General features: G+C 32.2%; 1 protein-coding gene across 3 annotated transcripts in view; it reads left to right on the forward strand.

Moving 5' to 3' along the window:
• LOC113402352 (protein bric-a-brac 1-like) overlaps positions 1-14,199 on the forward strand; it is a 239,839-nt gene that overhangs the window by 213,204 nt on the left and 12,436 nt on the right. For all 3 annotated transcript variants that reach the window (XM_026642577.2, XM_026642592.2, XM_026642584.2), the window contains exon 2: positions 12,700-12,757. In XM_026642577.2, the coding sequence (XP_026498362.2) occupies positions 12,700-12,757 (58 nt within the window). The remainder of the gene's footprint in view (positions 1-12,699; positions 12,758-14,199) is intronic.

Raw genomic sequence — 14,199 nt, forward strand, 5'->3', positions numbered from 1 at the left:
CACGAAACAATTGTAAGTTTCCTTAAAATATTTTCCTTTACCGCCATTAAAAAAATAATTTACAAACACAAATTGCGAACATGAAAACTCACTTTGCCGATTTGAAATCGCAATATTTAGCCAAAACCTGTCCGCGTTCTATAAATCGCGCGTTATATCAGTGCGATACGGATCTTAGATGTTATGTCCCTCGTGCTCATAATTACACTGGCTCATTCAACCTTCATTACGGAACATAGCAATAATACAATCGATTTATTTCGTAGACTTAGTTTATAGCTCAAAAAAATGTATGGATCACTGCACTAATTAATTATTTTAGATTGCATAATAGCAATATTTGCAAGTAATCTAAAGCAGTTCGTATTTTTTATCTTTATATGCTTGTTTATTTGTAGTTTTTAATTCATATTGTTCCTATGTATATCAATTGCATTCAAAATAACTAAATATTATTGATTTTATACTCTTAAGTTAATGTTACGAGTTACATTTTGATTAAATTCGTAGGTAATAGATGAAGCTTTGTGATGAATTTTTTATCCGAGATTTAATTTTACACTCATAACTTGAGAACAAATTATATATGTAATACCTGATTTCGAATAACGAACAACCGAATATGTTTCCGTTCGATCGTTCGAAATTCGATTATTATTTTATTTTTATATTAAGAAAACAATCTTTATAATACAAATAAAAACTGCCAGTACATATCTGCAATCGTTTAGGTAGTTTGAAATGCACTGAAATATTTTATTAGCCTTTGTAAAGGGCAAAATTAAAAACATTTTAACTTACACCTGCATTTTTTAAAATAGAAAATTTTCAAAATTATATGAAAATTGCTTCCTTTTTTAAGGGTCACGTGAGACAATATATGCTCACTTTCATAAGCGCCGGCACCTTTGACGTTTGTCTCACAAAATTAGAAAATAATTTTTTTAAAAGTTTACCACAATATCACAAAAACGCAGTTTCCCGTAAAGTAATATTTACGTCGGTCCCCTTAAAATTTCCTAGCTCCTCGTTTTTTAAGCGTATCACGAGATTTTGAGGGTTATATGCATTTTAAACACAGTAATACTGTGTTCAAATACAAGTACTGTGACAAAGACATCAATAAAGAGGGGAGCATAAAACTTCACTGTCAGTTGAATGCTAACAGACCATGTTAAGTATTAAATATTAATTGAAATATCAGAATTAAATTAAGATAAAAAATAAATAACATATTCATAAGTATGGCTTTAAGAATCGTATTAGTGTTATAAAGAGATACTGAACTTTTGTTTGTTATTTTTCTACTAAGTCCATAACTGATGATCCGATTAATATTAAAATTTCATATTATTTTCCTGACAATTTCAGAACAGACTTATACATCTATTATGCGAACGTAGTCGGAGAGAAAGTTTTCAATCTAAGGACTGTCCAAGAATACGTGCACGCATTTTTATTAATAAACAAATATATAATTATATAATAATTATTATTTTTAATAATTCTGGGCGTATAGACCCCCAAAAATATTCAGAGTTCAGATCAATGATGAGGGCAAAGCTATGACTGGGACTATTTATAGAATATTTAATAAATGCGGGCATTGTAAAACACGGTTGTGACAAAAAAAAATCGCTGCACCCACAGGCGCAACAATACGCGAACGGATTTGTAAATAGAACAAAATGGCGTCAACACACGAAGGTCCTTAACCCTCATTAGCTGGACGAAAGGGAAAGCGCGCGAAAAAGAACGAGTTTTAATTCGGGAAAGCCAGTTTCCCCGCGCTGAAGTACGCTTCTTTTTCGTTTTGTTTTTTAATTAGTTGCCGCTTAAACTTTAGCGCGTTCCGTTGTTCACTTTTTAATTCTATTTTTATTTTACCCCTTCCAATTACGTTTTGAAGGACAGCTCGCATTAAACGCTGACAACTTGTTAGGCTGCGAAAACAGTTAGCCTGCGTCACTGCTCGATAATTACAATATTATAATATCCCATAACGGAGCGTAGTTTGAATAAGAACATACGTCAAAAAATATTTTGAAAACGGGAACAGCCATTCGTTTATTAAAAACGTTTAAACAGGTCCGCGCTCGGAAAGTTTCCAAAGTATTTTGAAACTTTTCCGATACGCTTTGCATGCCGGTATTAAAATCATATTCTACTATTTGTAAATGTTTCTTGCAATATACTGTGCTCGTAATTATTTTTAAACTGTACTTTTAGTTTTAGTTAAGTGGCAGCTACGTGAGTATTTTTTATAACTACTACAGTACAAAATTGGGTTAGCGAATTATTTTAAATTATTCTGAGGTTTCGGAATATGAAATGAAATGTATTATAGCGAATACTTATTATGTTTACGTTTGATTACGAAGAAATGATGAGCTCGCCCGCCATTTTCTCAAGGAATATGGGTATAGCGGAGCGCCGATTTTAATTTAACAAAACATAATAGCACGCTATGCTCAAAGCGTATATATGAAAACAAAACAATAGACATTGAGTCGTAAAATGCAGTATTAATGTTCTAAATTAATTATAAACAGATGCGGGCGAAAATTTTCTCGGCTGTTACGTAGGTATATGTGGACTGTTAGTAATTGTGTTATCGTTTAATTTTGTACTAATAAATGTGGCCGTGACTCACGGTTGTTTTCATGAAGCTACGTTTTCTTATATTTCAAAATAAATTATCAAATTCATTGTATTTAATATTAATATCATTGTTCTATTCGAAAATATATAATAATATATTCGGTTGCTGTAATGTGTCTTCCATTACTTGCTATAATAATAAATCATAAAATGCTTGTAGAATCTAACAAAAGAAAATGCATTTTCAGTCACATGTGTACTTGTCTAGTTTACATAAAAACTATAAATATCATTAACGACGCGAATCTAGAGGCTAATGAAGCTCGCTAACGTTAATTTGTTTTCTGAATTAGACAAATGAGTGACATCACAACATTCATAGCCGCTCTACCTTTTCGTATTCATGGGCTATCGCCAGGCTTTTCACCTGCATATTTGCGACTACCACATCGAAAGTACCTGACTAAACGTAAATCACTAATGCGTGTACCTCGGGGGAATTATGAACAAATTGGTAGCTGCGATTCGTATGTTACGTAGTCGCGTTGTGCATAATGAACGCGACCTTCCGACGCGGACCGCGACTTTGCTTCTGCGATGCGATAAGCGCCGCCCGGTCTAAAGATTTGTATTTTCCAACGATTTTCCATCCGTCACTGGAAAGGAATATACATAACATAATTACAACATGTTATTAGGAAGTCGTTTATAAATAATGAAATATACATGTTTTTTCTCTATTAATAATTTATATTTTCTACGAGCGTGCAAATTGCGTGTTAAGGAACGCAACTAGCAGTTATTTACTTGCTCGTCCTGCGACTACTTAATGTGTAACGATCACACGATGTCAACATAACTAAATAATTTGTGAACGGCAAGTTTTCCCATACGGGTGCCGAAATAAAGAGCGCTGTATAAATATTTCATACGGGACATAATACGGAACTTGTACATTACTTATTCAGTTCGTTCTATCCACATCATGGCAGGTTCAGCCTTCGCAATGCATAATATATCTCTGTTATAATTTCTACGTAGGTATAAAAGTCGTTTTAAATTAAAAACAAATGTTCGACAAAGTTGGCAGTAAATAATTCAGTCATTGCGCCCGGTCGCTGCCGTAATAATTGGGAGTGTTAGGGTGTCGGGGGACCGTTCGGGGGCGGTGGAGGGGGCCGAGAGGAGACCGGGGTGATAATTAACATGTTTGTCTTGCTTACATCGTCACCAGCGCCAAAACTACGCCGAAGTTAAATAAAATCTTACTCGTTTTGCATAAGTACCAGCGCTCACTAATATTTGACTTTGCAGATACGACAGCGCTGTAATTAATGCGAAGAATTAAAACTTTTGTGTGCCCAACAGTGTGTTGTTTCGTAAACTTCTCGTCTAAAAACACGCGTGCTAGCTTCCGCCAGAACGGAGTCCCGTTTATGGTTTACTTAAAACATTTGATTATTTATGAGATTTAAGTTCAAAAATTAATCGTTTTGTTCTTGGCGAATTATGTAAAACTTAAATAAGTAGTTATAACCTGTTATCGAATAATCATATTCAATTAACTACTTATTTTAATTATTAAAATTATTACTTATTTCTCTACTTTTTATTTATTGATAATATTATATATAAAGAGAGAGAGAGAGAGTATATAAAATAGGATATAATATTAATATTTAACATTTTTTTATTAACAAAGTTAAAAAAAAAACAAAGTAACAAAGTTAAAAAAGTTTATGTGTGATTTCGTGCGTATTATAACTTAGAAATTACATATTTTAATATTCTAATAGTAATTCTGTCACTTGATATGTATTCATATATAATTTTATATTAACATACATTAATCATTCAAAAGACGTAACGAATTTAGAATATTATACGAACAAACACAAGAAACAGGGTTGCTAGTTAAAAATTTAAACAATACTCCCGAAACCTAGTAAACCACAACTGACTTGAATTTAATATCACGTTTTAAATAATAAACGTTTCTTATAACAAAACAACGGTTGCATTTATAACGTTATTTTTGTAATGAGCACGACATAATAGCACATCCAGTGGAATAAAACATTCGATAAATACAACAGTGACCGTGGAAAATTATCTGTGCTTACATTGCGTTATTTTCCAAAGAACATAATAAACAAATAAATGCCACTTAGGTGTAATAACTTACCATTAAATGTTATAAATAACACATTTTGTATTAGAATACTTGACAAACATTAATTTAAGCTGGTAACACTAAAAAGTACGCAGTTATAAATATGATGTCATTCCAAAGTGAATGTAGAAGAGATATGTGTTATCAGAGATCTTTTGGAATCACATTCAGAATCGATTACAGAAAAAATGAAAATATTTTATTTCGATACAACATTATAATCTAAACTCAAATTTATTTATTCACCGACGAAGTGTTACAAATACTTAATAAAAAATAACAACCGATACGAAAAATAAAAACATGGGAAGAAACTCATTTTTTTTTTTTTTATTTAGAAATAGCCAAGATACGATCTTATTATTCCAAAAGTATTCTTATAAGGTCTCTCAATTATTGCTTATTAAAATAGATATTTTAATGATACTCAGGTACAGTAACTTAATAAATATATAAAAATGGTGTATTGAATAAAATTGCAATTAGTTTAATTTAATACGATTTTATTTAATGTTGGTCAATTATTTTTATTGAGTTTCCATATAGTAATCTTAGAGATTTCTTACTGTGTAATTAAAACATAATGGACAACATAGGCATGATGATTTAATTATTAAAATTATGGATGAAAGTTTGTAAAGAACCCTTTTCAATGTTTAAAATATATAATGCAGTGAGTAGGCATTCTCTTTATGAGTAAAATAAAAACGGTATAGTGTTTTTGAAAATTCATTACTTACGAGGGTGAATTTGAAAATGGAAGTTTCTCATTTCGGTTGACATATCGAAAGGATCAATGATTTGACCCCCAAATTTTGACACATTATGACGTACTCCTTAGAATATATCATATGGTTTATAATACACAGCAGATTGTTTTGTTAGTAGTTTTACTAAGGTGGTGTACTATGATGACCAAGGACCAATAGAATAGCCGATATAATTGGAATTAATTTTAAAATAAGGAAACTCAAAAAATGCAAGTATTTTTTTTTTTAATTTAACTTTACAATATCATTCATGATTAGACGGGTAACGATAAAATAAGAATTAAAATAGCAAATTATTAATGAATGAAATACACATGAATAGTGGCCCACGTAGGCACAGCGATAGCACTAGAAACAGTGCAACAATGGCAAATAGGAGGGTGGAATAGAAAAGTGCCTATCAAGCCTTTAGACACTGTAAACATATAAAATGAAGGCAGTTATTGTTCTTCTGAAACAATAAGAGCAACATATTTCACAATTGACTGAAGCCATTTCAAGTGAAAGCGCTATAGAAAAAAAAATAACCATTGGGTACCACATCGACGCACGCTTAAACAATCAAACGTGGAACAAAAAGACAGTAATGTGGAAATGGATAATGCAGAGGCGGTGCGGCGAGGTGCGGCCACACTGAGGGCGGCAGCGGGCACGGTCGCGGTCACGCCGCGACGAACGATACGCCGCTAAATATACATTTGTTCCTTTCAATGTGATACATTTTATTTTTAATTATACATACGATGCTGGGTATATTTTTATTCATATGGAATAACCCTACAGAGACAATGATTACATATAAAATACTAAATGTTAAAATTAGATTTTTTGTTACTAATAACTATTCCACGCGACCATTGCCAGTCCCTTAGTCAATAAAGAGATCTGCGTCCAGGATGTTACTTTTTAACCTCCCCGCCGTCACTGCAACCACGTCCCACCTCCGTCGAGAGGATGTGTGATTAGTTTTATCCTTCGGAGTAGATCCTCGCCTCCCCATTCTTCGCCATCTCGTAACACAAATGAATCACCCGTAATATGGAAACGGCTTAAGTGTCTCAACAAATTGAAATCGATAATAATACCACCCTGTTTTTTATAGGTACTACTTAACACTTGTTTGTACGACTGCGACTGCTCGGTGGGACTCTTGAAATGCTCGTACGATTTATTGAAATGGAAGGAACGTGTTAAATAACTATTCACTGTTCAGTTGCTTTTTATTCATTAACGACTACGCTTCGATGAGTCTGCTTGCTATCTGTTACGGGGCTATATTCCATTTCAACGCCGTGTCATATGTTGTCATCTGTGACTTTCGCGTTTCAACCGTAAATTAATGATTTCAATGACGAATTCAATATAGTCATCATTCATTTATACGGTAATGTTGTAATATTAACGTGTAATATTTTCGTTAATAAATCGTATTATGGTAATTTTACATATATGATGGTAATTTTCGTAATACGGAAGTATATTACGGCGTTCCGTACTCCGTACGCAATAAGTTTCACATGGACCAGTAGCCGGTGAAATAGGATAAGGTAATCAGAGGTATATTATACTCATTTGAGACTGGAATGTCGGTAATGCTGTTCGCCTCTCAACATTCTTCGTATCTCGGTTAACAAAACTATGTATCTTTATTTAATAACATCGTGTTTAGCGGCCGCTTTGTGTAATCTCGTCTGTATAGACATTTATATAATTCACTTGATTGGTGTAATGATAACACTATTACAATCGTTATTCGGTTCAGAGGAGAGCCGAGATGAACCAGTGGAATCATATTTGCCGAAATCATGAACCAAACCGATTGCCCTCAATAAAATATTATTTATCTGTACAAAGTGAAACATACTTTCAAAAATTTAAGAATATTTTTACATCATCCATATTCTTGGCATAAAATAGCGTATTCCTAGAACGTTTAAAAAAATAAAGCGATTTCGATTTAAAATTAAACGATAAACGCACATTTATAGTATGTTTTCACATTTTGATTATATGTACAGCGTTCTTCGATTGCTTTGCAGAGGTCGTTGAAACCATTATTATAAGGGGAGTATCATTTAGACGTTAGGCTCTATAACGTGGGCGGCGGGGGCTGGCGCCGGCCTTACGCAAACCGATTAAAATATTCGTTTTTTTAACTAATTGGCGACAAAGTAAATACATACATACAATTATTATTCATATATTTCAAAGAAATAAGTATCATTTATTTTTCTTACAACTAATTCGATTAATAAGGAAACATAACATATTAAAATTTTATTTTGAATGTATTTGTGCTACAACATTTTTATATTTGTATGTTGTTTGGGATACGGCCTATTATGACAATTGTGTCTATATCATTGAAAAAATGGTCAAATTTAACTTCTATTCTAATATCGTAACGAGCGAACGAACGGTCGATCAGCATCTACAAGATTATTGGTTACTCGTACATTCTTGAGATCGCTTTGCACAAAATATTCAAGAACAAAACGGTATCGACGCTTTTTGTAATCTAATAAATGATGAGACTCTTTTTTAATATTAAAGTTTATATCAGAGAACGCAGCATGGTTAGGATAAGGTTGTTGAATATAATATTAATAAATGAGAAGTTGTGCTTCGCAGTTTCGTCCGCTTTAAATTCAGTCAATTGACGTGACAAGCATGTATTTCATGTTCTCGTTAGTAATATCTAGAATTAACGATATCAGTCAACACTGACCACAGCGTTGTACTAATTAAAATATCAAGAGGAAATATTATTAATTCGAATTGAGATCAATTTATGCCGATGTAGTCAGCGATCACCTTATGACCTTGCTCTACGAACCGTTTAGTATAGCAGACCATCAATGTTGTTATGAAAAAGTACAATCGACGATTCCGACTTCATATCAAATATTTGAAAAATGCTTATTTTAACATGAATGCATTTTAAAAACATTTATTAACTTAGTCTTAATCTTAATTTATAACTTCTATTGTACATATATATTATTGGCCTAGTAGAAAGTATGGCAGAGGGCTGTAATAAAAGGCAAACTGCTAACAATGTTGATGCCTGAAAATAATGAATATATCATTTATTGTAATCTAATATTTTTAAGAATAACAAACATAATCAAAAAACTAATTGAATTTATTAATTCAACAGTTTTTGATTCGTCATAAGATTTCTGCGTGATGCGAGACAACGTAGATATAATAAAATTTACGTATTAATAGAATTTTTAAAATATAATATTTTTTATGGCAACATTTTGTCCAAACAAATCTATGTCATTATTAGTACACATATTAATAATAATGTATAATTTAGAAAATATCTTGCTCCGATGAATTGTAAATCAGCAAAACGAGATGAAACTAGACACGTCATGAAATATAATAAATATTATATACTATATATTTCTCCTTTGAAGGCCAACTATTGAAAATTCGTAGTTATTGGCATGTAAAGACATATTCCTTCTACTATACACTAAGATACATCAAAATCAAGGCCACAGATGCAGCGGCAAGTCGCATGGTATTTCAGAAAAATGAAATAGTTTTGCCTCGATATAAGTTAAAATATTGGTAGTGTTCTTAGGAAAGCCGTTGGTTCCTTATAAGGCCAATCAAAAATTTGGCGGTTGGCCTTGCTAGGGTCCATGGGCCTTACAAGGAACTTCTACAAACCATATAACATATGAACAGTTACTTTTTAGTTATAAATACGTACCGTTACAGTTAAAACAATGTTTTATATTTATAATATTTTTATTTATAAGGTTTATTAACTTTTTTAAGTCATATTGAATAGACTCTTTTTTTAAATTATTTTGACAAAACAATTAGACGAGGATTTTTCGCAGCGTTTGGGTGTACCGCTTACGCCTAAATTTATCAGGAAACAAGCCTTTTTATTTTTGAAGAGGTTTAAAATCAAGATAACTTTCAATATATATGAACAAGATACTGGATACAAATGACTCAATATGTTTTTGGCTCGAAACCCATCTATTTCAAAAAGAAAACCCCAGCTAATGAACCCAGCTAGAGCTCAAAAAATGAACAAGTTTGTAAAACAACAATTTGAAGTATCTAACTTTTAAAAAAAAGTAATTGATAATAATTGTTAGTTTGGCCTTCTTAAGAACATTTTGGCCTTACAAAGAACGGACACATAAGAAGGCCATTTTAGGTAAAAAATAAAGTTTTAAATTTTATTATAAAACGCGTTAACAAGTTATTCGATGTCAATATAATACTCATTAATACTATTTTTAAATAATTCCCATTAATATATTCTTAGTTATAGGATGGGGTTCAAGTAATGTTCGTTGAGTTTTTTATAGATGATAAAAACATATTGAGCATTTAATGTTTCGCTTAAATGAAAGAGCTTATTATGTAATTTTAGGACAAGCAGATATATCAATTGTTACAATTCTATTTTTAAGATAAACGACTGATGTCTAATATTGGCCTTGTTTGGAGCCTTGTTCCTTGTAAGGCCATTTGGAAGAGCTTAATAAAACTTAATTTTAATAAAAAGTGATTAAAGCTAACTTAAAAAAAAAGTGATTTCTATGGTACACAATAAGACAAAGTATTATTTGAAAACTCCGTCATTTATCCAGTTAATAAACGAATAAAAAGTGTTTGTTCGTTAAAGTGGCCTCCCATGGTCCACCCACCTTATATGAAAATAATTCAATATAAATTATGATGTTTGTATTATACGCTAATATCATGTATTTATTCGAGAAATGTGACATTGTAATTAAAATACAAGTTGCGTCGAGCTAAACACGTTGTAGCAGTCACATCGAACAATTATAATCACGAAATAGAAATGAACTATTAGAAATATACGTCGACCATACAAACAATATATGCAAAGTATTTAAAACCGTATTGTTATAAAGTTACAGTTCAAAAACACTTTAAGCTAATTTGCAAACAACCCTCTCTGTTGTTTGACTATTTTGTCATCAAAATAAACCTAAACGACCAGGACTTACGAATTATTAAAGGATGTCAAGTTAAAACGCAATTATAAATAAGTGTTTATTAACTATGAAATTCAAATAGATTATGGTATTGTCTAATAATATTTTCAATACATTTGTTGTTATAACTGTAATTATTTCCCTTAGTAGAATCGCAAATAGATTTTTTTAACTGCGCAATTATGAATTTACTATTGAGTCTAATGGAAATGTTCTGCATTTTTAATATGCAATATACCTATAACTGTGGGATGTTAATTTGGCAATTTGAATATACAAAAATATCAAATACTTTTATATCAAATCCAAACATTATTCAATCAATTACGCTTAGTAAGGAATTTCAAAGTCTTCCAGTTCTTTCAGTCAGTCAGTCCCTTAACCCCGTCAACTATTTAAAGTCATTTACCGTTTCTTTCTTACTGTCTATTAGAAACTTGGCAAAAATTTAACTGGCCACCCCCGTATACATATTATTTGATACATTCATTTATGCGAGGATTATTTTCGGAGGTTTTATCTGGTAGAATTGCACACTAGTTTCTTTTTTCTGTTTTTTTCTTTTTATCAAGGGGATTTATCCAAGCCCAGGTGTTGTATAGTGCACTAGTGTGTTGTATAGAGGAAAAATGCGGAATATTCGCAGAAAAGGCTTTACGATTTAATAATACATCAAATATACACGAAAAATCTTTTGTATCAGATGTGTTAAATGTCATATCGATTATAGAGCAAATAATGAAATCGATTATTTTTGATTTTGTTTTTGAAACTAATATGGTTTATAGCCTTTTGGATGATTTAATATCGCTTGCACTTCCCTTGAACAATGCATACGTATGTAAGTAGGTCATCTTGTTCCCAACTATTTTTTCATAGACATTCCACGGCGCAGTGTGCAAGAGCATTTGTAACGGCGAGATGAAAAGATCGATTCATTAATTTATACCTCCCGATCTCGAACAGGAAGTTTACGATCGGAAATTTTATCTAATGCTACTGTATTCCCGCCTATCGTTCCGTCGGGTTTATTTACATTGAAACAGTAAATCGTCTTCGCAAAGAGCGGCATTCTTTGTGCCTCGCTACAACTAAACATTATCGAAGTTTTAATTGTGAATGCAGACAAAAGCGCCTTGTAATGGGCAGCTGTAAATGAGTAACAATAGACTCTACAAATAAAAGATTGTATTAAGTTGACGCGCGACGCCGAGCCGCGCGGCGAGTCGCAATCGTGCGCACGTGCCCTAAGTACCGGTTGAAACGTTCCGATGTATTGTTTGTTTACCCGAATAAAACACTAAAATCCAATTCAATAACAAAGAATTAAAGATCCCAAAATAAAATTTATTGCTCGCGTACGATAAAATAGATTTATGAACGCGCCGCGCGAGCGACTTGCCCATAATATTATTAGGTACGCGCGGGCAAACAATTTATACCTAAATATAATATCAATACCACGGCATGTGCTGAATTATGTAAATATAAACGATATTACCCCTGCCGCAGTCGATTCCCGAGAAGCATAAGGTAATTTTTCGGTAACTGCCAGCCCTGTTCTGTAACATCGTACCTACGTGTACAACAAACGTATATAAAATATATAATGTTAACAATTATTTCGCTCGCATCGAAAATTGTGTAAACTGTTATCATGGAATTTATAATGTCAAAATATTTATTCAGATACGCCACAAGATGTCGCTGTTTTCGGAAACAACCCGGCAGCGTCAGTGACACAGCATCGTACAAAAATGACAGTGTGGACGTATTTAAAAGTGCTCTGCGGTTACCTTCATCAGCGAAATTTAAATGTTTACCTAAAAATTACAAAAAGCTTGCGCCTGACATTTGCAACAACTGACATATGTTTGTTTAAAATTTATCATTTAATGTAGTCTTTATTTTGATTTAATTTTAATTTATTAAGAAAATAACCGAAAAATATTTTTAAAGTAACATAACGTATATTATATGTATTTATAAGAATGAAACTACGACGAAAATAATTATTGGCAATCACTCCTGCATTTGCAGATAAGTAATTTAGATTCTTACTCGTATATTACCAATAAGATCTGTGTATTTCATAAAAGTCTATGTCTGATTTTATCTATAATGTAATTAACAAATTGTTTTTTGTCCACAGGCAAAGTTGCTCGAGAACTCTCACGCTTGGCTCGGCGCTTCTACATCTTCGATTGCAGGTCAGTTAAAAGTTCTGTTATTATCTCATTTTAAAATTACGTTCTGCACTTATGTATGTTTTTAATAATTTATTCCGTTCGTGTTCTCGCAATCGAGATTAATTATTTTGAACGTACGTATTTTACACACGAGTTTTAAATGCGTGTTAAAATATAATATATACATACTATTTCAATTAAAATTATTTCACAATTCTTATGTAAAAATGTTATTCAATTTTAAACAGTTGTATAATCCCGGTTGCGTGATCAATAACTTATTATTTTGCACGTAGCACTTTGTAATATTTTTCTATTCTATTGCATTATCATAATCCGTACAAATAATGTAGTAACATTATTCACATACAAGTAACAACTAAAGTACCGTCAGTCGGGGCGTGAGAAAATTATGTCTAGGAAAACTATGACTCCCATTATTTACAGCGTCAATTCTTTATTGTTTAAAATGATACTATTCCGGGTAGTAATCTAGTGAACATATGCCGCAATTTCATCGCTCGCAATTGTAAAAACCATTAATTATATTGAAGTTTTATTACACAGCTATTTTATTGTTTATAATACACATAACACAGCGATACTCCCCCGATGGACAAACATTACTACAATGTTCAAACTTCTCACGTGAGACCTAATAATAGAAATCTATGAAGCTTCGTAACAACTATTTATTTTACGAAGAGACTCTTTATTGGTACGGATTATAGATAGTTTGTTTATACGTGGCGTTCTTGCTTTTATCTGTCAATCAGAATTCCACGGTCATACACTCAAGCTGAAAGCTCCCACATGGACGCAGAGTCAACTCCAAGAAGCGATACAAGCGGTCGTCACGCAGCGAATGAGGTTTACGCAAGCCGCTACACACTATGGAATACCTAAAGGGACGCTGTACGATAATATATTAGGGAAATCTAAGAGAATGGCAGTACTAGACGAGGCAGGGTTACTTAGTAGCGAGGAAAGGGCCGTATTAGACTTCTGTTGCGAGACAAGCGTCTCGCCATATAATCGGCGAACTAAAAAATCACTAGCCGAAGTTTTGGTTTTCGTCGAAAAACTAAGACGAAGCAGAGATCCGAGTTTTGTGTTTATAGGTCTTACTGGTTTTAGATGGTGGTGGGCATTCTGTAAAAAGCATTCCATAGTATCACTCTATTACGAGGGATCAACTAAAACGAAAAGTTCTAAAGTTAAAACTGAACACCATACCGATGATGAGTCTTAATTGATCTTTAAAATAATAATATTTTTATGTAGTAATATTTAAAACATATCACGTATAAGGGAAGTCTGGGAGGAAAGAGAACCATGCATTACGAAACTATAGAAGAATTTTATATTAATTTAAAAAATACTAAAATGTGTTATGGTTTCATTACAATCCTGTACAATCTGTTAATTTTCATTTAACATATGTAGTCTTAATCGCATTTTAA

This window comes from Vanessa tameamea, chromosome Z (assembly GCF_037043105.1).
Source record: "Vanessa tameamea isolate UH-Manoa-2023 chromosome Z, ilVanTame1 primary haplotype, whole genome shotgun sequence".
NCBI lineage: Eukaryota > Metazoa > Arthropoda > Insecta > Lepidoptera > Nymphalidae > Vanessa > Vanessa tameamea.